At 27.6% G+C, this 25,613-nt stretch overlaps 1 protein-coding gene and 1 non-coding gene across 2 annotated transcripts; both read right to left on the bottom strand.

Moving 5' to 3' along the window:
* Positions 1–248: 248 nt before the first annotated feature.
* On the bottom strand, positions 249–4,836 carry LOC105194552 (DNA-3-methyladenine glycosylase). Its single transcript, XM_039456635.1, has 5 exons — positions 4,597–4,836; positions 3,595–3,736; positions 3,292–3,513; positions 1,790–1,999; positions 249–747 (listed from the first exon to the last, which is right to left on the bottom strand). The coding sequence occupies exons 1-5, from the start codon at positions 4,681–4,683 to the stop codon at positions 383–385; spliced, it is 1,026 nt and encodes a 341-aa protein (XP_039312569.1). The 5' UTR covers positions 4,684–4,836; the 3' UTR covers positions 249–382.
* A 4,775-nt stretch (positions 4,837–9,611) lies between these two features.
* On the bottom strand, positions 9,612–16,896 carry LOC105194128. Its single transcript, XR_005576231.1, has 8 exons — positions 16,836–16,896; positions 16,616–16,767; positions 14,020–14,161; positions 13,740–13,946; positions 12,324–12,533; positions 10,914–11,308; positions 10,789–10,792; positions 9,612–10,274 (listed from the first exon to the last, which is right to left on the bottom strand). It is a non-coding gene; the product is annotated as a DNA-3-methyladenine glycosylase (transcript).
* Positions 16,897–25,613: the final 8,717 nt, after the last annotated feature.

Here is a 25,613-nt window from a genome sequence, read left to right as displayed (position 1 = left end):
GCTTTTGTATGAATAAATAATTAATCGTGTATATCATTGGGTTAAATTATCAGTCTTTCATAACGAAGTAAATTGAGAGACTATTAGTAAAGTATGTTAGCACATAAAAAAAATATAATACTTATATAAATATAATAAATATATAAATATAAATTAAATATATAAATGTAAATCATTTCTTTATCATTTAATGAAAAAGCTTGTATTTCGTAATTTTCTAATGATAGCTCTGAAATGATAACTCCATATTTCATTTAAATGACTACTTTTTTATTTTATAACGATTTATTTTATAAAGAATGCTCTTAAATATAATTTATATATCAGCTTTTTACGTAAAAGCATACAGATTGGATTCGACAAGATGATCAGCCTTGAACAGTTAAGATACTTCTATTTCTGCTTTTTTGTCTCTTTTGCTGACGCACTTATTACCATAAACGTAATAGCGCAAAGGCTTGTTAGCCCATTCCGGGCCGCAGCTATCGATTCCGATTCTGGCGGACTTAATAATCTTGATATCTTCTAACGCAATGTAGTCCTCGATCCACAAACTTTTCCATGTGCAAAGAGAATATTTGCTGTGCTGCTTATTAAGTTGATATGCCATGCAGAGCTTCGAGGGGCCATTGCACAGTTCATGTGGTTTCAGACTGGTTTTCTTCGTCTTCGATGTACGCTGATCAGCCATGAACTCCATACCTTCTAGGGGATCGACCGCTCGCACTAGCACTGCGCATCCGTCACCTAAAACCTTACCAAAGTAAGGTAAAGACCTTTCGAAGCTACAGATGTAAGAATCTATTCTTCTAAATTTTTACCCAAAGATACGTGGTACTTCTATGAAATTTGGCATTATAAAATTTTTTGTGTATACAGGGTGATTCAGAACGACCCATGTGTCCCGGTAAAGACATATTCTTGAATAAATTCTGAGATGATTTTTCCTGTACGAAAATTTTGTCCGACGCTTACTTTTTGAATAATAAAAGGATAAAGTTAGCGAATCACGGGCCGTGTACACATGGTAGACAAAGGCGCCGCAACTCACCGTCCGACACGAGTAAGCGCCCGCGTCGGACGGTGAGTTGCGGCGCCTTTGTCTACCATGTGTACACGGCCCGTGATTCGCTAACTTTATCCTTTTATTATTCAAAAAGTAAGCGTTGGACAAAATTTTCGTACAGGAAAAATCGTCTCAGAATTTATTCAAGAATATGTCTTTATCGGGACACATGGGTCGTTCTGAATCACCCTGTATAAACAACTATTAAAGAGTTTTCAAGAAACAGCTATAAAAAGCTAGAGAAATCTAACTCTGCTTTAACTAAATTTCGATCTTAAGGCGATATCAAAGTGATAGAATTAACGACTTTACAAGTTCGAATTTTCTTCGTGTTAGCTTTACAAAATTAAAAACTGTTTTACATAAACCGGGAAATTTTATTATTGTTATATATATATATATATATATATATAAAGTATATATATATATATATATATAATAATAATAATAATAATAATAATAATAATACATCAATAGGCAATTTTCTTTTCAAATAAAAATATAACTTAAAATTGAGAAAACACGATATTCCTTTTTTGAACAGGTTTAGTTCTCTTTCTGCATTTTTTTCTTATTAATAAATTAGAACGCTTTGTCCTTACTCTCCGTTCTTACTCATTTTCATGATTTTTTTTATTATTTCCAGTGATTTTATGCAAGTGGAAGTAAAATGTGTTTTAATTTTTTGAGTATAGAATAGAATGAAAGTTTTTTTGTACCCACCTTGACTAGAAATATTGAAGCAATGGTACATGCCATACGTCATGTAAACATACGTGGTCCCTGGTGGCATGTACATTGGTAAGTTGCGAGGAGTAACTTTGTTCTGGTAAGAATGCGACGCCTTATCAATTGCACCTAAATATGCCTCGGTTTCTACGATTTTACCCTTGAGGACAGTTCCATTCTCGAAATACCTCACCAATACTTTTCCTGTAGGAAAATAATAACTTGTTTAGCAAATCTATGAATTATGTTGTTTCTCAAATAAGTAAAGTCTCATTTTTTGAAGAATTAAAAAACTAATTATAAAGTTTCCAAAAACTGAAAATAATTACAAGGTTATGTAAAAAATGCCTCATTATCTCATTCATTAAATGAGTAAAAGCATGACTTTTAAAACTCATTCCTAAAAAGAAAATCAATTTTGAAAATTACGACTTGTGTTTTTCATTGAAATGTGCATTTTCATGCATACAAAAAGTAGGGGTTTTTAATTAGAAAATTCTATAAATATAATGATATTCTTAAGAATATTATTAAATAAATTATATTCAACTTTATTGTTGAAAAATACACAATTCATAAAAAAAGCAAACTTGTAACATTAAATTTTGCTACATTAAAGCGATTCATTATTGAGTGTATTTTTACAGAAAATATAATCACTGACTTACAATGTTTCTTAAAAAAAGGAAAGACAGTTTTGTAGACATAGCATCTAGGAAAGGATTGCTTAAGGCTCCTGAGTAGTCATCGTAATTATATTAAAATTGTGACGTCATAAGCAACAAATAATACATAGAAGTTTCTTGCATGTCATTTGTAAATAAAGAGAATTTTAGATAAAACAAGATAATAAAATCACTTTAAAACACTTGTGAAAATGTGCCTGAATTATCCTTTTCTCCTTTATGTCAGTATAGGAAATAATTGTAAAAAACATATAAAGTAAAATCTATTCAGATAAGAAAATACATAGACAGTTGTTGAATGGAGCAATAAATATGCTTTTACATATAAAATTCAAAGATAACTTTAGTTGCAGTAGGCTACTAAACAAATGATTCCATATATAAATAATTATTAGCAATCCATCACTTAACAGAGATAATATGGAAGGGATAGCCATAATACCTACAATGGCCATAGTATCACCTTCTTCTCTTAATTTTAATTGCAATAAAACATCTCCAATTACTTATTGTAGTTATACTACAACAAAATACATGACAGCCTTTTCATGAAATATTAGTTGCAAGTTTTTCAAAATTGTGACATAATGGAGCAATCTGGAAGTCAGTATCTAAAAAATTACAGAAAATGACTGTAGTTCTGATATTACGTTTTTAATAAACTGTGTAATTTGTATGAGACAGATTAATGAAAAAAGGCATAAATCACATTATTTTTAAAAAATAAAAAACTTAGTGTAATGCGTAATATATTAATATATTTTGGTTTATGTATAATATATTAATATGAAAAGTTTGAATTATACAAACCTAATAACTGCTGTGCGAGATCTTCACAGGGAATATCAAAGAACTCGTACTGCAATCGACTAGAAGATAATTCCTTTTCCCATGGTGTAATTGGAGGATCTTCTAATTGATTCAATTCTGCTTTCATCATCTGTAAATCCATGACTACTCCCAATTTTCCTTTGCTGGAACTTGCATTTGGCTTAAAACTTACATTTGGCTCCTCCTTCACTTTCTCCATTTCTAAATATTATACACAAATGAGTATGTTCATAATAATTATACAAGGGTTTAATAATTGATTGATCAACCTTATTGACTAACTTTCAGTGTGCGTTTCCTTTTTGACCAATTTCTGAGAACTCTTGGATCTTTTAGAGTATGTAGTTTGAGCATCCATTGTGTCAAATGCATTTTCAGTATTTTGTAAGGACTTGAAGTTCAGTTTTGGTCTTTCCAATGCCACCTAACAGAAAATTGTAACAATTAATAGTTAGGATTGCAAAAGTTATTTTGTGAAAATAATTAGTCTTCTTCCTCTCAAAAAATAATGAGTTATTTCTTTTTAATTAATTCTTTATAATGTTTATGTATTGCTATTTTAAATATAAAAATTTTACATTTGCAATACTAAATTACTTATACTATAATTATAATAAATAAAATTATACATTGTATTATTTTTTACGTAGTAAATTATAGTTATTTTAAAACTTAAAACCAAAATATTTAATATATTATGAATGAGATATATATATATATATATTATATATATATATATATATATATATATATATATATATGTATGTATATATATATATATATTTTTTATTAAGGTTAATAAAGTTATAATTTTTGACAGAAAATAAGAATAAAGTTGCTATTTTTTAAGAGAAAAATATTTTATTTACAACAGTTTTGTGTTCACAAATAAACTGACACTTGCATTTTTAACATATATCATTATAGTGAGCATATCGTTCCTAAAGAAGCAATGTTAAGAAAAAATAAAGGACAAATTTAAGTTTTAGAATTTTCTTCTTACATTTTCAAAATAGTTTAACTAAACAATAAAATTTATGAATTACTAACAATCAAGTTTATCAATTATGTTTGTAAAAATGTATTCATTAGTATGACGTATTGGAACACCAATTAGAAAAGAATTTCCTGTAAAATAAAGGATAAATGAAGTATAAGTTAAAATAAAGGTTAAAATTGAGTTTTGAGAAAATAAATTTAAAGGAGTTATTCGAAATAAAGGACTGTCCTTAATAAGACGTATGGTCACTGTATCTATCATGAAAACACAAAATGTAAACAAACCGGCGTCGTTTGAATCTTGGTTATTGTATCCTTGACATTTTTATCTTCCTCGATTTTATTCTTTGCAATTGTTCTTGTTCGTTTCATCAATTTGTTTTCTGCCACGAATTCAGCAATTTCTAATAGCTCGAGAATGAATTATTTGTATATACACGAGACTTCTTTAACAATCTTGGATCATATCATATGTGCTGATATATGCATACATGCAGAGCTACCACTTACACCATGGGCTTTTATATACTAAAATTCCTATACTTGGCTGCGTTCAGAATGAACGTCTAGGTGCACCCAGATGTCGTTTTATCTTTGTTGTTTACTGAGGGCCACTTTCACCAACGCCGATTAACTTAATCGCTGATTAGTCTATCGGAATTGACCAATCGTATTTGTCGTTAAGTAAAAACGACAAATGCGATTAGTCAATTCCGATAGACTAATCAGCGATTAAGTTAATCGGCGTTGGTGAAAGTGGCCCTGAATGTTAACAAGGATAGAATGATGTCTGGGTACACCTAGACAAGGTCCGTTGGAGGGGAAGGAAGGTCGTTGCATAGCCGCCATTTTCGAGACAGCGAGTCAGTGTTAGTGTATGTACGTAGATAGTAAGGTACTACAGCTATTAGTTGTGTGAGTGAGCGAGTGTGCAGTAAAAGTATGGCCGCCGCCATTTTCGTTCCACATCGTTGAAGTGGATGCAACGACCTTCCTTCCCCTCCAACGCCAATCCGCGGACCTTGCACCTAGACGTTTATTCTGAACGCAGCTCTGCTAATGCAGCAAAAAGGGAGGGTCCCAGATGCGCACAGACCCGATCGGACACCACCAATCACGTAATCTAATCTAATCCAACTAACGGAAATACTCTAGGCATCGGCCGCTATAATTGGTGGTGTCCAATTAGGTCTGTGCGTAACTGGGACCTTCCCAGCAAAAAAACCTTCGTGAAGTTTGCAACCGACTTTTACGAAATCAGATTTCAAAGCGTGTTTCTTGTAGGATTTTATTTGCAGATGATTGTAGTAATCATTATTTCGTTTGTAGTTGAAAAATAAATATGTTATTAGCTTTTAAGAAACAGTAAAGAATTATTTAATAGCTTAGAGCTCAAATGGCGCATCAGACTTCAATATGAAATCGTTTATAGTTGTTTATAGTTTAAAAATAAGTATTTTATCAATTTTAAATAATAGAATAAAAAATTATTTTATAACTATACAGCATGGCATTACACTTACTTCTAATTTGTTAAATATCGAGAATAATTTACCCAGATAGCACAAAATATTTATAAAATATTTACTAAATATTTATAATATTTATTTTAATATTTTATAAACATTCATCAAAACATTTAATAAATGTTTTTATGGCCGTAGATTGGACTGATCATAAATATTTATCATAAATGTTTTAAAAATATTTATGATTTATGATAATTATTTGAAAATGTTTAAAATATCCGCATAAATATTATATTACACCACATAATCCCAATGAGTAAAACAATATTTCTATATTTTAAAAAACAATTTTTGCAAAAAAATTCCATTCTTAGGAATTTTTTTCGGAAATTCCGAAGCGGTCACCCATCAGTAGATGTATATAGGGCCGATTCTAACCCAATTTGGGGTGGGGGAAGTCACGTGACACCGTGAAGAGTGGGGGGGGGAGGGAGCCCCCCCTTTTATTAATTAAATTAATTAAATTTATATTAATTTTATATCAAACTATTAATTAAATTAATTATATTTATATTAATTTTATATCAAACTAATAATTAAAATAATTTTTATATCAGATTATTAATTAAAATAATTTTTTATATCAAACTAATAATTAAAATAATTTTTTTTTTCCAAATTGTTATTTGCTAAACTAATTTTTAATAAATTAATATAAATTTTTATTATATTTATATTAGGTTAATATTAACCTAATATCAATTTAATATAAATTTTATATTAATTTATTAAAAAATTAGTTTAGCAAATAACATAATTTGGGAATAAACGTATCGCTCTCTCTCCCTTTCCCCTGCGCGTTCTCGCTCGCATTAAATTTATATTAATTTTATATCAAACTATTAATTAAATTAATTATATTTATATTAATTTTATATCAAACTATTAATTAAAATAATTTTTATTTTAGATTATTAATTAAAATAATTTTTTATATCAAACTAATAATTAAAATAATTTTTTTTCCAAATTGCTATTTGCTAAACTAATTTTTAATAAATTAATATAAATTTTTATTATGTTTATATTAGGTTAATATTAACCTAATATCAATTTAATATAAATTTTATATTAATTTATTAAAAAATTAGTTTAGCAAATAACAGTTATTTGGGAATAGACGTATTGCTTTCTCTCTCCCTTCCTCTCTCTCTATCACTCTCTCTCTTTCTCTCTCTCTCTCTCTCTCTCTCTCTCTCTGTCTCTGTCTCTCTCTGTCTCCCTCCCTCCTGTGCGCTCTCGCTCGCACAAGTTATGGCTATTGTACATGGTTTTCTCTCTCTCTCGCCCACACACATTGTTCTCGCTCGCATAGTATGACTAACGCTTTATCTTCTATGGCAATAATATATACTCAAACAATGATTAAACATTAATTGAACATCAATTAAACCACGTTGTTCTATGATCGAACGTCTATTGAACCACATTGATCAATAATTGAACATCAATTGAACGTCTATCGAACCACATTGTTCCATGATCGAACGTCTATTGAACCACATTGATCAATAATTGAACATCAATTGAACGTCTAACTAACACATTGTTCCATGATCGAACGTCTATCGAACCGCGTTGTTCCATAATCGTACTACTATTGAATCATTATTATACCACTATTGATTCTTAACTATCGGGATAGGGAAAGAAAAATATATATATATTTATGTATTTTATATTTTTATTTTTTCAAATATTACAATTTTTCTTTTGGCGTTGTGACCACCAATTATACATTTTAAATACATTTTGTAATGCGCAATTCTTAACATGTTTTCCACATTGTATAGTGTTAGTAGCATCTAATTTATTCAAAGATTCTATGTCTTCATAATTAGCATCCATGTTCTTGATGACTACATTATCTCTCGCATCAGCATCCAGCGTATCCTTCAACCACTCTTGTTTTTCATATCCCTTAACATATACAAGATCTTCATTGTCGTCATCGTCGTCGTCACCACCATGTCATCATTCTTTATCATTCCATACACAGCTCTCGTAATCAGATCTTTCGCCATCCAATACGGGACCATCCCATCGTGCCATTGCTAAAATCCGAAAAGTCTTGCGTTTCTTGGTTGACTGCTTATCATCATGGATTGCGGCACTATCACTATATTACTGCACTGCGACATTATTAGACTCCTGTAGTGAAGTAGTGCTCAATATTTTTCTACAAAGGAGGATGACGCTTTAAAGCGATTATATAGTGGAAAAAAATATTTAAATTTGATAGATATTGTACTTACCCAGTCAGAAATAGTTCCTCGAAACAATGTCGTTTCGATGTCGAAAATGCAAGCCAAAAATTTTCAAAATTAATTTTGATGGATTTTTGACTCCTGTTTCGAGTAATTTTCGATTTCATTCGACATCGAAATGACATCGTTTCAAGGATCTATTTTGATATTTTCCGAGAACATCCCGTCAAACACAAAAAAATAATTAATTTTTTCTTTTTAAAGAATTATTTCTGACTAGATAAAATAATTAAAAAATCGAGATCGTTTCGATATTGATTCGAGTTAGGATTATTGTTAAAGCTATCTTTTTTTTATTTTTGTGTATTTAAGATAATAACACTTTTGATTAAATTTATTTTTTCAAAAATTGCTTTATATTTATCGCTTTATTAAAAATCAATAATTTGATTAAGATTATCTAATCGGAGTATATATGCTTTGATTAATTTGATCAAACACAGAAGGTATTTCATGCTGCAACAATTCTATTTTAAAATAAACATCGGAAGAAAAACATATAGTTTATAAACCTATGTAATAACTGTTTACATACGTTTATACTTTGATATACAAAAAAATAAAACTAAAAAAAAATCAGTTTGAGAAGAAAAACATCATTAGCTCTATTACTGATAAAAAGTTTTTTGAGATATACTTTTTATACATGTACGAATTACAGAACATTTTTTAAAAATATTAAGTAATTAAGTTTTTTCTTTAAATTTTTTATGTATGCATAAATTCTGAAATATTCTAATATTCTATAAAAAAACTGAGAAATTTTCTAAAAACTATAAAATATTACAGAAATTTTGAAAAATTCTGGAAATGACTAAAAAATGTCTAAAAATTTTAAAACTTATATTTAAAAATCTGAGACAATTTTATATACTCTGATAAAAACTTTTTTTGGCATTTTTCTGATTTTCTGTATAACATATTTTTAAAAATAATTCTTAGATTTTTTAATGTAAACCTTAGAATATTTAAAAATACACACACACACGCACACGCACACGCACACACACACGCACACGCACACGCACACGCACACGCACACGCACACGCACACGCACACGCACACGCACACGCACACGCACACGCACACGCACACGCACACGCACACGCACACGCACACGCACACATAAAATTCGGAAAAAAAATATAGGTTTCTCAATATTTTTAAAGTGTTCTAATTTATATAAAAATTCTGAAAAAAATTTCAGATAACTAATAAAATTATTGTTCAAATCGATGTCGAATGATGTCAATTCTATAAATCATTACATGCAAAAATTATTCTGCTTTTTTTCATGTAATAAATAATAAAAATGAACGATGAAAAAGTAGAAATGCAATTAGTTAATTTTCTTTTTGCATCATCGCATCGTCGAATCGATGTCGAATCGATATCGGTTCAATCTTTAAACAAATTTTTCCAGAATATAAGATTATTTATTACATATACATTCCAAAAATATTAAAAAATGTATGAAACTTCCATTATACTCTTTATATACGCAATTTTTGGTTACTCAAAAATGTTATAATTTTGACGTAAGTTTCGAATCAATCTTAACGATGTCGAGACGACATTGTTTCAAGGAACTATTTCTGACTGGGTATAAAATAACAACTCAGTATTTCAAATAATTGATTTTTTATTTTACAACGTTTCAGATATATAAAGAATGTTCTTATATGTAATAATAAATTAGCTTTCTTATGTAAAAGTATACAGAATATATTCAATAAAATAATCAACTTCACGCAGTTAAGACATTTTTATTTCTACTTTTTTGTCTCTTTTGCTGACGGATTTATTGTCATAAATATAATAGCGCAAAAGCTTATTAGCCCATTCCAGACCGCAGCTGTCGATTCCGATTGTGGTAAACTTGACGACCTTAACATCTCTCAATGCACCGTCGTCCTCAATCTACAAATTTTTCAATGTGCAAAGAGAATGCTGTGCTGCTTATTAAGCTGATATGCCATGCAGAGCTTTGAGGGGCCATTGCATAATTCGTGCGGTTTTAGATTGGCTTTCCTTGTCTTCGATGTTGATCAGCCATATATTCCATACCTTCTAGGGGATCGACCGCTCCCAACAGCACAGCGCATCCGTCATCTAAGACCTTATTAACAGTGAAGTGATGACCTTTCAAAACTACAAATGTAAGAACTTATTCTTCTAAATTTCTATTGAAGGTAACAAAATATCTTATACAAAAGTTTTATAATAAAATTATTTATTCATCCACATCTATATTTTTTTACATCAAATACTTATAACAAAATTTTTTTAATTTTAAAAAATAATTAATTTTTAAAAATATTATTGATATGGATAGATAGAGGTAATTTTACTGTAAAATTTTTGTATAAAATATTTTTTAATATTTTCTATAATAGTTTTTGAGATATGACGAAAAAAGCTAAAAACTGCTTTACACACGAAAAGTGATTTCATCCCTTAAAACAGTTTTTGAACTTTCTAAATTTTAAAATCTATTTACATAATTTATACGCGTACAAAGTTTCATTAAAATTAGAAGTTGACATTTTTTGAAGTTCCTTGTTAACGCGCAGGTTAAACAAATTATGATCACATAGTGATGCAATGTAAAATAACATAGAAATCAAAAACTCATAATTGTAATTATTAAATGTTTTTTAGTTCTTTAACAATTAAAAACTTAACTTAAATAGAAACATATTTTCGTAAATGTGCACATTGCAAATTGAAATTTTCTACTTAGATACAAACTGAAAAAAAATTTCTTACTTTTGTATTTAATATTTATAAAGCTTAATTTATCGCGATGTATGCGTGTTTCTCGCAATCAGAATTTTTTTCGTAGACGCTAGCGCTGCCCAGTACATAATATCGCGTCTTTACAGAATAGTTAACGTTCGATTTAGAATATTCAGGTGGTACGGCTACTATAGTGGGAGACTTCACAAAAGGTTGACTTTCGAGCCACAGATTATTACACGCATAAGCAAGCTTCTGGTTGAAAGTGTCTTGGTCGAGCGCAAACGCGTCGCAAATCTTGGATGAATTATTGCAAAGCTCGTATTGCTTTAGACGTGTCGTACATTTCGCAATTTGTTTCTCTCTTCCGTTATCCTTGCGCCGCATATTTCTTAGCAATTCCATATATTCGAGGCCAATTAACGGTTCCACCGCTTTGATTAATACATGCGCATTTTCCTCTGAACGTTATTTAGTATTTTAATACCAATTACTCACCGCAATATATGATATAATTAATTGGCAATTAATATAATACTAATTATTAATTAATAATTGGCATAAGTAAATAGTTATTAGTATTGTGCTAATAATTGATGTGTTAGTAATTAATAATACTAATTATTAATACATCAATAGGTGATTTTCTTTTTTATAATTACTGATATGATATTGATAATTATAATAATAGTTATAATAATATTTGATAAAATTAATTAGCAATTGGTATTACCGCTACTAATTAATAATTATTAATTAGTAACACTAATTACTAATATAAGACATCAACAAACAATTTTCTTTTCAAATAAAAATATGCCTATTACAGTAGAATTTCTTTAATTTTGATCCTTTAGGGTAATAAGAGCAGAATGCCAAAATGGTAGAATATCCTCACCAATGCATGGGTTTACCAATCACCTGGTACTTTGGTAAGCAGTTGTGTAAAATGTTTGTATTCCGTATCACGGTGTAACAATATATGTATGCATATCTGTACATATACATATACTTACACTGTGTGATATTAATTGTAAGTACAATTAAGCGCATGAATTGAGTTCATTATGGAAGAAATTTGACATTAGTATTTTTGTGAAAGTATATGTGAAAGACTAAAAAGATTACAAGTTTAATGAAACCACCATACTGATATAATACTAACTGGTATAATAATAATCAATAATTAATTATTAATGTATCATGTTAGTAATTAGCAACACTAATTACTAATTATTAGCATTAATTGCCAATATAATATATCAATGGACAATTTTTTTTTAAATAAAAGTATAACTTAAAATTGAAAAAATGTAATATTATCTTTTTAAACAGATTTAATCTCTTATACTTGGTGTCTCATTTTTATAATTTTTATTATTTCTAATGATTTTATCAAGTGGAAATAAAATGTTATTTTAATTCCTCCTGACATATGAGTTATGAAAAAAAAAAATTAATTTCTTTTGTACCCACCTTGGCTAGAAATGTTGAAACAATGGTACATGCCGTATGTCATGTAAATGTAAATGGTCCCCGGTGGCATAAACATCGGTAGGTTGCGAGGGGTGACTTTGTTTTGATATGATTGCGACGCCTTGTCAATTGCATCTAAATATGCCTCAGTTTCTACAATTCTACCCTTGAGAATAGTTCCATTCTCCAAATACCTCACCAATATTTTTCCTGTAGGAAAAAAATTGTCCAAAAAATATATGAATCATATTGTTTCTTATTTGAGAAACGACATAAATAAAAGTATCTCGCTTTTGCAGAACTGAAAAAAAACTGATTTTACTATTACAGTAAACTGAAAACAATTACAAATATATAAAAAATGCCTTATTATTTCAAACATTAAATAAATGAAAAAGCATAAATTTTGAAGCTTATTTCCATAAAAAAACTAATTTTAAAAATTTTGGAACTCGTGATTTATGTTATTTCTCAATGAAATGAGCATTTTTATACATATAAAATAGGATTTTTAAATTAGGAAATTTTATAAATATAATAATTCTTTTAAGGATGTTATAAAACAAGGTTTGTCAAAAAATGTACACTTCGACCGATTTTCAGTTTTAAGTTTTTCCTTTGCCTCATTACTTCCTGCGCAATCCAAATGCTAATTGACATTTGAACTGCGTCCAGATTGATGAGGTAAGCTGAAAATAGAAATGTGCATTTTTTACCGAGATCTGTTATAAAATAACAGATTGTATTTTAAGGAAAATTAATTTTATTGTTAAAAAATGCGCAATTTATAAAAAAGCAAACTCGTAACATTAAATTATCTGTAATATTGTAATTATATAATATTAGAATTATTTAAAATAGTTTTAATAAGTTTAATATAAATAAAAGCTTGTTATACAGAGACAAGTTTAGAATTGAAAGTTTTAATATTGATTATCAAATGATGTAAAAATTTTACTAAAAATAACAAAATTGTTATGATGATGCTTTTTTGATAAACTGCTTTGTCTAAAACTAATAAAAGAATACACAAGATGCCTTTTAATCACATTGTTTTTTTTTAACGTTTCTAAGTAGTCGCCGCGGATATATTGAAATCGTAACGTAATAAGTGAGAAATCACACGTAAACGTTTCTTGCGTGCCCATAGTTGAGGCCCATTTTTGTAAGTGTTTTAAAGTGATCTTATTATTTTGTTGTATCCAAATTCTCCTTATTTACAAATATTTACACAATAACGAAATAACATGTAAAACAAAAGTTCATCGTCAACATGTCACGTTTCACGTCTATTAGTTTTAATTCTTTCCGTAATACTACGTCGCCACCGTCAACTTTCTCGGCCGACTACTCAGAAGCTTTAAAATAAAGACACTTTGTGTAAATGCATAATATGAGAATATGAATTCTTCAAACCTAATAAACGTTGTGCGAGCTCTTCGCAAGGAATATCAAAGAATTCATACTGCAATCGGTTAGAAGACAATTTTTTTTCCCAGGGTGTAATAGGAGGATCTTCTAGTTGACTTAATTCTGCTTTCATCATCTGCAAATCCACAACTGCTCTTAGTTTTCCTTTACTGGAACTCGCGTTTAGCTTCAAATTCTCCTCTTTTTTTATTCCTATATAAATGTTATATATAAACGAGATAATAATTAAACAAAGTCTTGTAATTGATTAATTTTATTGACTAACTTTCATTATGAGTCTCTCCTTCGTTATGAGGTTCTTTCTGAGATTTTTTGGATCTTGTAGAAAATGTGGTGATTTCAGCATCCACCGTGTCGTACTCGTTTTGTAAGGACTTGAGACTCAATTTTGGTTTTTCCGATGCTGCCTAATAGAAAATCGTAACACTGAAGCAAAAGCCAGAATTGGAAAAGTTACTTTGTGAAAGTAATTAATTTTTTCTTTTTGAAAAGTAACAAACCTTCAATTAATTCTTTGTAATGTTTACACACGTGTACACGCGCACACATATATGTACATGTGTTTATATATATATTAAGTAATCAATTTATTCATTTAATTTTGTAATGTTAAAAACATAAAATTCTTGAATTTAAAAATAAATTGATTATTTAATACATTATTCCAGATATTTTTCTATTTATTCTATTCAAAGAAATCTCTATATAAAAAATATAAAAATCGAAAATAACATGAAAAGAATCAGAGAAATAAAAATTCAAATAATGTTAAAGAGTTACATGAGAGTCACGCAAGATTTTTTTATAAGCACTACAATATTATACAATGTATAATAAAATATTAAATAATATTCCCGAAATATTGTTATATGTTAATAAAAAGTAATTATATGTCTACTATTATGTCTATTACATGAACATTATATTTTAAGAGAGGGTGGAGTAAATTAGACTTATTTACAGTTTTTTCTCCTATAAAGTGCAAATAAAGTACTACGATCAGGTCGCAATTCCACTGTAAAAGTCTGATTTAGACAAGTTTTATTTCATACTTTGGAATAAATTTTACAATAAACCGCAAAAGCGATCATAAAACACTTGATATTTTTAAATTTTTTAATTATTTTAAATCAATATTACATTTAAAAATTTTAACACTCTTTAATAATTTAAAAAGAAACAAGGATTTTTTAAAATTTAAGGCTTTTATGAATAATAATTCAAATAAAACAAGACAAACTAAGGAACCGTGCTGAATGTTGTGCGCCAAAAACAAACAAATGCCAAATAAATGTAAACGTTTCGACCTTTAATCAACGGTCTTTCTCAGTACAAAAACTTAGATACGTCAGTTAAAAGAGTCTCTGAACACAAAGTAGATATTAGAAAAGCTTGTTCTTCCTCGGTTATTTCGAAACATCGTATCGAGAATAATCACGATTTTGATTGGGAAAACGTAGAAATTTTAGATAAAAAACCATCTTTTTTTGTAAAAAGATCGATATCTGAAATGTTGCATATCCAAAAACAATCAAAAAGATTCAACAAACAGAGTAATACCGAATTTTTTCCTGACGCGTACCTTCCGATTCTCGAATGTATTTCCCCTCCTTAACGTCTTATCCCTTCCTTCTCTCCACTCCTTTCTGTTTTTAACAAATCTCTTTCGCTTTTATTTCTTACTTGTGTTGTGACATTCTTAGTAACTTCTCACAAGATGTAGTTTTCGGAACTCATAGGTACGATATATATTAATATTTTTACAATTTTCTTTTCACTATTTACATTCCTTTTTACATTTTTACGACTTTGACTTGTACAGATTTCATTTTATTATATTTATTACTCGTGGTTTTTAGTTTTTTTTTTTACAATTTTATTACTAACTTGTACAGCTTTCTATTATTTATTACTTTTTATTCTCGTTTTATTGGTTTTATAATTTGACTTTTGACACTTTTTGTTCTAAATTATTGGTAGTTGTTTTTTTTTTTTAGTTTTTACATATTCTCTTTATATTGCTTTTTGTTCTGTTTTTACCAAATCATGTTTCGAAAACAATATCTATCACGGTCTTCGAGATTATCATTTAGACTACGGCGTTTCCGACATATCACGATTTTTGTAAGCGGATGTCGCATTTTTACATTTGGTAAGATTTTTATTTGTCAATTAATTCAATGCGTTAATTTGTGATGAGATTTGTAATATTAATGTAATTTGAATGCTTGTTGCTATAGAATCTAAGTTCTTGTACTGAGGAAGACCGTTGATTAAAGGTCGAAACGTTTACATTTATTTGGCATTTGTTTGTTTTTGTCGCACAACACCCAGCACGGCTCCTTAACTCGTCTTGTTTTATTTAAAGGATTTTTTATTTTTAACAAATTTTCACACAATGACTGAAAATATACATTCGAGTTTATTCTATGGATGTTATGACAGAGAACTATTAAACTGTCGTCACATAAGAATTTTACGTTATAAATAGCACACAAATTTGCTTAACTGTATTCATTAAAATTAAAAAGGTCCTATTTGGAACATAGTCTGATTTATCCTATTTTTTCCTAGAATGAGAAGTAAATAATATTATCTACTTCAATATTTTAAATTATTGGAAATATTATAACTTTTAAATGTAATAATATATAAAAATTATGAATATATTTTGTATAATAAGTAACATTAATTTTTGAACAAAAATAGAATTTTTGTTATATTTCACGTATATCAAAATAGTATTCCTTGAATGCTGTTATTCTTAAAAAGAGAAATATTAATTTTATCTATATTTCTATTGGCAGAAAAAATCTGACTTGTATTTACTTAACAACTAAAAATTTGAAACGTAAACAAACCGGCATCGTTTGCGTTTTGGTCATCGAATCCTCGTTATTCTTGATTTTATTCTTTGTAGCTGCTCTCGTTTGTTTCATTAGTTTATTTTCTGGCACGAATCCAGTCGTCCAACAATTTCCAATAACTCGAGAATGAATTTCTACGCTAAACACTGTACAAAATGTCAAATTGTGCACAAATTTAGTATTGTTAAGCAATGAGATGTATGTAAGCACATACACTTTAGATGCTTTTCAGCTACACGACACAGCCCGTACAGCACAAAAGCTTGCAACAACATTGCTGCAATGTTGCAATGTTGCACGTTGCAATGCAATGTTGCAGAAACATTGCAAAGATATTTTTTTTGCAATATTACTTCTTATAATTTTTAACCTTTAAGAATTCTTAAATGAAATACGTTATATTATTATACATACAAATTGGCATATTAGTCTTAATATATCAGTAATACTAAAACTTCCCACAATAGATTGATGCGTTTTTTTTAGAATAATTTTAATTACTTTGTGTATTAAAAATATTATGTCATATAATCCATGAGTAAAATTTTGCGTTCAATGGAGGAATAGAAATGATTATTAAATATTAGAAACAAAAAAATTCAAAATACAGATTAACGAGGGAAGATCAGGTAAAAGTAGAAAAAAGTTGATTTTTATAAACTTTTTTGCAGCATAAGACTTTCAATGAACTGTCCATAACTTTTCTCACATATTTCTTATAATTCGTAGATGTAGAATTATAAAAAATATGTGAGAAAAGTTATGTACAGTTTATTAAAAGTCTTGTGCCGTAAAAAAAATTATAAAAATCAGCTTTTTTCCGCCGATTACATGATCTTTCCCTCTTAAATGTAAAGCGCACAGTGAATATAATATTTTATGCCTTATTTGTATCTATTGTGCGTTTCGTTTAATATTTATTTCTAATTTTTTGTATGTCTGATATTTAATCCATACAATACATAAGTTTGCAGCAATTAACATTCCGACGTTACAGCAATGTTGTTGCAATATTGTTGCAAGTATTCCTCTATTGCTCTACACTGTATAATGTTTTGCTGCAATATTGTTGCAAGTACTCCTCCATTGTACGCAGAGCATAATATTACATAAACGTTATATTACAATGTTGCTGCAACATTACGTGCAATATTTCAGCAATATTGTTAAAGCGGACATTTTATCGTTGCTGCAATATTGCTGAAACATTGCAGCAATATTTTGCAACATTTCTGCAATATTACAATCTTGCGATGAAATATTTCTGCAATGTTGCTGCAATATTTTTATGCTGTACGGGAGGCGACACAGTAAAATATTTTATCTTTGTTTAATATTGACAAACAACAAGGATAAAATGATTCACTGTGTTACACACTGTCAACTTGTGTCGTATCTGAAAAGCGCTCTTTATGAGTTTTCTATAATAATAAGCTATTAAACCTGTTCTACGTAGTAAACACAAAACGTAAGGTTGTAATGTAAGAAATAAAAATTTTTTGTTCGCTAACGAGCTCTTAAAACCGTCTTACAACCTTACGCTCTTGTGTTTATGTCATTGTAGAACAGGCTTTAATCAATAACACAAGTTGTAAGTCATAAAAATTGATCAGATCAATCACAGTCGAATGTGAAGAGAATATTTGACTGTGATTGATCAATTCTTACGGTTTACGACTTATGATACCGACTAATAGCAATGGTTCTATCACCACAGGAAAATTTTTACATCGCCAATGAGTTAAGCTGTATCTTGCTTACATTATCTACGTCATATTAAGCGGTAAATTAAATTGTTCTAATAAGAGACATTTTTCAATAAACGACACAATTAATACAGTATATTATTTTATTCTTGTTGTCCATTAATAAACAAGAATAAAGTGGTTTACTGTGCTGCACTGTGTCCATTCATGTTTCTTGCTAAAAAACGCTCAACATTTATAGCTTAATAATATTAATAAACCCTGGCTGAGGTGATATTTTTCAATAAATTCTTTACAGTTTTTTCAGGGGGGGAAAGGGTTAATATAGAAGCTAGTTAGCATCAAGTATTATTAAATTAAATTAAATTTAATAAAAGTGATATTACTAACTCTTATTCGATCATAACTGTGTTATATGACCAAAAGTAACGGCGCGCAGTTTGGTTGAGTTTGAGAAAGTATATAAAATCACACGTATATATAAAGCACTAAGATCTAGCTATGACCGAATAGGCCTTCTTATTTGAAATTGTATGTTACATGTATTGGTCAGATATCTCTCTAGTTTAAATATTAATAAACTTTGTGCAATTTAATATCTATTCAATATTAAATAAATACGAAAAAGTGCATAAGATATTTGTTAACTTTTATGATTTTTATTTACAACTAATATTTCATTTTTAAACAATATACGTACATTGTAATAATTTAGTTTTAAACAGGGACCCTGCCCGAAATAAAATTTTGGTCCGGTTACGATCAAAGATTATATCCAATTTTTGGTTTCGGTTTCGGTTTTGGTCTGTTACTAATAACGGTTACAGTCACTGTTTGGATTTTGGTCTTTACAAAAATTTTTAAAACATTACAAAAATCTTATTCTTTTGTATTCATTTTATGTTCACAAATTAAAGAAAAAATTAATCTTTAAAATTAATTGCATATCTATGAAGCGTTAAAAATATTAAAAAAGAATAAAATATAGATGCCGTGTATTTTTTTCTCTTATTCTTATCTTGTTGAAAAAGAAGTCTCTACAGCACGCGCTTTTTTTCCTTTTTTACCTAATCTTCAGTATTATTTTCAGTAGCATTTTAAAAAATCTGACCAATTATCTGACCAAAAAAACTGGAAAAATATTTTCGATCAGGTTATGGTTACGGTCGATAAGCTTGCATAATATTTCGGTTTAGGTTTTGGTTTCGATCTGACTAAAATAATGTTACCATCCAGTTATTGATTTCGGTTTTAGTCCGCTCAGGGTCTTTGTTTTTAAATAATAATGATTCATACATTTAGATTAAAAGGTATCAAAAACCAAATTTTTAACAACATATATTTTAAAATTCAAAGTATTTAAAAAAAAATCTTCAAACAAGTGGAATATATCGTTGACGATAACTTGAGCTGAGGTGTATAGTTACTTCAAACCATCTCTTCGTATATCTTTTCTAACAAAAAATTAATGTACAACAAGCAATAAATGTTTAATAAACGTTTAAGAAACATATTATTTTTGCCAGAGAGAGAGAGAGAGGCACGATTGTGGAGAGGTATTGTTGTTGGTATTATATACATGTTTTACAGGTATTGATATTTCAAAGAAAACAGAAAAGTCAAAATAATGTTAAATTAATGTCAAATTTAGCAAATTTACTTGTTATTTCTAAAAATCTTAATTTAAATACTGATAAATTAAATTCTGTCAAATATATTCAAGTAAGAGTCATCTAATAATTTTACTAATCAATTTTTTTATTTATAAACTTAGACAATTTTTTTTATTTTGTCTTTTTTGGTTTTTTATCGCAATTGTCTAATTAATTTCTTGTACTCAAATAAATGTTCGCGTACGTAGTAAGCACAGTATTACCTCTTCGAGTATCTTTGTTGAATTGATGAATTAATTTATTGTGCTAGCGTGTTAAACCAGCACCCCCACTTTTGATTTTAATTTCCAGCGAATAAGTAAGAGCAATAAATTTGGGACTAAGATAATAAATTAGCAATAAATGAGCAATTAATTGTGCTATAATCCAAATTCTTTTTTTAATAGTGTGGGTACTACTATAACTTCACGGTGGTCTTTCTCCATCGGGATGCACTCTCTTATGCATGAAACGGAATGCACTCTGTGTTACTTGCTGGAAAATGTCTTGAGATAAATCGTAATATCTACAGGACAATGAAATCAGATAAGGTGTATAAATCAACAAAAGAAAACCCTTTCAACTGCATATTGTAGATCTGAGATATTCGATAGAATGTAACATCTTAGATTTTTATGTTGCAAATAAATATTAATTATTACAAATACGAGTGTTATAAAAACTACTATACCATCTTGTAGAAGACACTTTCTACTTTATATTTGTTTTAAAATGTACCTCTTCTTGTCCACAGGGATATATACTCTGTCTTACCCATAGGGCAAGATGGAGAGAAATATCTCTATTCAATTTTTCTTAAATAAAGTTTATAATTGGAATTATGTCTAAAGATTTAAAAAATGACAGTTATATTAAAATGGATATCTCAAAAATATTTAGAAATATATCATTCATTAATTATATGAAAACATAGTTTTTATTCATTATCAAATCTTAATTACCCTGTTTTGTCCCATCCTCCCCTATTTTTTCTCTACATGCAATTTTTATCGTAACGCTTTGTGCAAATCAAATATATAAATATCAAATAACACATATTAATAATATTAGAGTTTTATGCTCAACACATATATGATGTAATATATTACATGTACATAACATGCAGTATATTATTGAATTTGAAATTATAATATTGATATTATTGTTATTGGTGTGTTTAAATAAACATACATATTTGATAAAGTTACCATGATAATCTTCCGTTTAAAGAAAATACTTCGTAAATGCCGGCATTAATCGCAAATTTTAAATAAAACTGTAATTGTCGTAAATTAATTATAAGTTTAACTATCTTTGCAAATTGAACTTGTTTCTAAAAACACAAATTGCATTTTTTTCCGGAGGCATTTGATTGGCTAATTATTTTATATTATCTCTATTATATCACGTGTTATAGAACTTTCGAATCTTAATTGAAAAAATCAATTTTATCTTTTTCTAATTTTAATATTATTAATTAATGTTATTGACAACTAAATTATAACTAAATTAATTGAAATATAATAAGAAGGGAAGTTTCTTCTGTGGTTAAATTACATAATTTTCTGTTATAATAATTAATACATATATAATTGAAAGGTTCCAATAAAAACAAACAAGCTCATTTTTATTAAAATCTGAGTTATGGCGCTAAATTAATAATAGTTATATCGTAAATAATTTAGTTTGGACAAAAATTAAAAGAACTGAACATATAAATATAAATAGATTTTCCAGTACACAAAAATAAATTCAAATAAATAACTGGAAATATAAATATAAATAGATTTTTCAGTACATGAAAATAAATTCAAGTAAATTGAAAATTGCAATTTATTTTAATTTATCCGAGTTTGTGCAATTTAGAGTTCCGGTGTATTTTTTAATTCAAATGGACTCAAATGGTGGATTGAAATATGAAATGTACTTCACCATTTTGAATTAGGAGGAATTTACGTCTCTATTATAAAATTTTTTTATTAAAATGGATTCAAAAAAATCTAAAGCATAAATTTGAAAATGTCGAAATAAATCCATTTCTATTCATTTCAATTTATTTTTGTTTGCTGAATAGTATATAAGAACAAATTCCGTAAGAATTAAACAAATCCAAAAGTTTTTAAAATTAGAGATCCTTAAAATATTAATCAAATTTAAAACTTTTTTTTATATCTATTACATGTTTGGAGAAAAATTATTATACATATACAGAAAATAATATAAAAGAATATTTTTGTTAAGAGCACTTTGTAAAATTTTGTAAATAAAAAGTAAAAAATTATTGCTTAATATTTTAAATAATGTTTTCTTTCTTATTATTATTATTACCATTATTATGTTAAGAAAGATAAATGAAAAATGGGAGGAAAAAAGGATAATAAAGATGCTTGTAAACATCAAAATTATTAAATAGATTAGCAATTTAATTTTCATGGTATTACATTTTTAAGATTTTCTTAAAAAGCTATGTTGTAAGTCCGGTAAGTTGTATGCGGCGTGTAGTTTGAGGAATCTTGTTTATAAATTCACTTGGAAAATTATTGAGCTTTTGACCAGTATAGCTTTATAGTTATTTAAATGTGTTGATACACTTTTCGATCATATTAAGATATATCATTTAAATATAAAATGTTATGGGATTAATAGATATTAAATATGTAAAATTCCCGCAAAAATGAAATAAGTCACGGATATTATTTTTCTTTCTTAAATGGGTTTTTAAAATATTAATTAAAGTCTGCAACTTTGTTTTTGTATCTGTTATATATCCACAGATAAAGAATAATATATATACATATATATATATATATTCTACAATAAACCATTTAAAGATGAAAAATTTTTGTTCCTTGAAAAATTAAATTTTTAAACTTATTTGATTTTTGTAGGAAATTCTTTAATCGCAATGAAGCACATACCATGTGAAAGTTGATCTAATAATCTTCCGTTTGAGGAATATTGAAGATACTTTTTAAATGCCGATAATAATCTCATACCGTTAAATTAAAATATAATTGCCGTAAATTAATTATAAGGTTACCGTTGCAAATTGAACTTGTTTCTAAAAACCCAAATTGCATTTGTTTTTGGAGGCTGTTAATTGATTGATTATTTTGCAATCATTATTATCTACGTATTACAAAACTGTAGAATTGTAATTGATAAACTCAGTTTTACTTTATCATTAGACAAAATTTAATTTTATTACTTCAAATAGATATTATTAATAGTAGAAAAAAGTATAAAGAGGTATGAGAATAGTAGAGAGGTCCATTGAATCTTACCATCGATGAGATATTGTTAAAGAATGATCATCTTACGGAAATTCACGTGACTATTAAAATTTAAGTAATTTAAGAGTAAGAAATTAATAATATAGCATTACTTTTATGTTTTAATTATTATTATCCTGTCGTTTCGTAGATATACATACATTTAGATCACAACAAAGCTAGAATTTGATTTAAAACTGCAATTTTAATGTTATTGTTCAAGTTTGATTATTCATGAAAATCATAATTAAACATAAAAAATTGTAATTTTGCAGTAATGTATTGAGATTTTAACTATGGCCGCCTCAATAAGGTTATTTCACGTCTGTGTTTACACCGTTTACACTAAACTCTCATATTTGAGTATGTAGTGTGAACATAGATGTGAAAAAAATTATTGAGGCGGCCATATTGGACACGAATTAAAATCCCAATATTACGCTTCAAAACTAACTATGTTCAGCACACAATTTAAAAACTGTATTTAAAATTTATATATGTACAATATTAGGTAAGATCCAGCACAATTTCGTGTGAGATCGGCACAAACGCGTGTAACCGAAGTTACTACACATTGCCTTGTTTTCTTTTTACTTATGCTATTTGCATGCACCGAGAGTATATGGATGAAATAATTCAAACTTTTATGAGATATGCTATTATGATGTTCCAGCGTATAATCAACTTATACAAACATGATTTTTATATTTTAACATTAATGTAAATTAATTAGAAATAACAGTTATTTTTTTATATATAACATATTTCAAATATTGAATATATAACATAATTTAAATCTAAATATATAACAATATAAATTAAATTTAAATATAAAACATATTTTAAATATTAAATATTAATTATAACAAAAAATTAATAATTATTTTATTTTGTTATTTTATTACGTCTAGGAACTAAAGTCTAACATATTTGACAAATTTTTATATTTAATTAATTGCATGATTAAATTTAATACTGAATGTCTTGCATATACAATATTTTGTTAACTGTGTGAATGTTTGTAAATTCATCTAAAAATTATTATAGAATACTAAAGATTTGCTTTCGATCAGTATAGCCATTCTTGTAATTTTAATGTGTTGATACTTTTTCTAGTCATATTAGGATGTCGTTTATTTTGTAAATATCTATATATGTAACAAGGAAAAATCTCAAGATGTTCTTTTTCGATTTTGACGAGCCTTTAATATGTAGTAGTACAGATAAAAATAAGAGACATTTTTTTATATGTGCCCAATTTTACTTTTAAGGGGTGAAATATTCTTTTAAAAAAAATCGGTTTTCTATTTTCGAAGCGTATATCGTCGAAACTATTATATAAGAGATAGAGAAAAATGTTCTAATTCAGAGTTAAATGGTTTGAAGTGTATTTCATAACAGTGTTAAAATTTTTTTTAAATTTTTTTATACTTTTTCCCACCACTTACTTATTTTCTTCAAAATCTTTATTTTGTTTTATAAGCAAAATAAAGCTTATTTTATTACGAATTCATTGATGTATGATAAAGTTATGTTGTGGCATTCCCATTTTCTAAAAATAATTAAAACATCTCTACACGCATGTTACGCGTACTCGTGCGGTCGTTATAGGGTCGTTATAGAGTGGTTTTTAACAATTTTTGAAAAATGGAAATGTCGTAATATAACTTTATCATATATGTATAATTGAATTCGTAATAAAATAAGTTTCATTTTGGTTGTAAAAAAAAATAAAAATTAAAAAAAGAAGATAAATAAGTGATGGAAAAATGTATTAAAACAATTAAAAAAAATTTTTATTATTATTATTATTATAAAGTGCTCTTTAAACCATTTAACTTTTAATTAAAACATTTTTCTCTATCTTTTATAATTTTAACGACATATACTTCGAAAGTAGAAAACTAATTTTCTTCAAAGGGGTGTTTCACCCCCTAAAAGTGAAATTGGGCAGGTATAAAATAATACGTGTCTCTTATTTTTATCTATACTACAACATATTAAAAACTCGTCTAAATAGGAAGGGGACATTTCCCTAGCGCATGCTCAGTGAGAAATGATAATGGAATTGATATCAAATTGACATCGAATCGACATAAAAATGACGATTTCGACATTGATTCGACGTCGAAATTATCATTTTGATGTCGATTCAATATCGATTCCATTATCATTTCTTTCTGTGTGGACGGATGCACGTATCATGCGTTTTGGAGTGGTTTTTAATTATTTTTGGAAAATAAAAATGTTGCAACATAACTTTATCATAAACCATTAAAATAAAAATTTTGAAAAAAATAGGTATGTAGTGAAGGAAAGTATTAAAAAAATTAAAAAAAAATTTTTTTGTTATTGTTATAAA

The sequence above is a fragment of the Solenopsis invicta genome, chromosome 13 (assembly GCF_016802725.1).
Source record: "Solenopsis invicta isolate M01_SB chromosome 13, UNIL_Sinv_3.0, whole genome shotgun sequence".
NCBI classification, from domain to species: domain Eukaryota; kingdom Metazoa; phylum Arthropoda; class Insecta; order Hymenoptera; family Formicidae; genus Solenopsis; species Solenopsis invicta.
The sequence above is the reverse complement of the archived record's forward strand: the minus strand, read 5'-3'. Positions and strand labels throughout refer to the sequence as shown.

Bases quoted from the DNA above. Each gene is read 5' to 3' on its own strand.
- LOC105194552 (XM_039456635.1), bottom strand. From the start codon at position 4,683: ATGAAACGAACAAGAACAATTGCAAAGAATAAAATCGAGGAAGATAAA. The intron at 3,737-4,596 runs GTTTGTTTACAT...ATTTTCTGTTAG, and splicing joins CCAAGATTCAAACGACGCCG to GTGGCATTGGAAAGACCAAA. The intron at 3,514-3,594 runs GTTAGTCAATAA...TATAATATTTAG, and splicing joins AAAGGAAACGCACACTGAAA to AAATGGAGAAAGTGAAGGAG.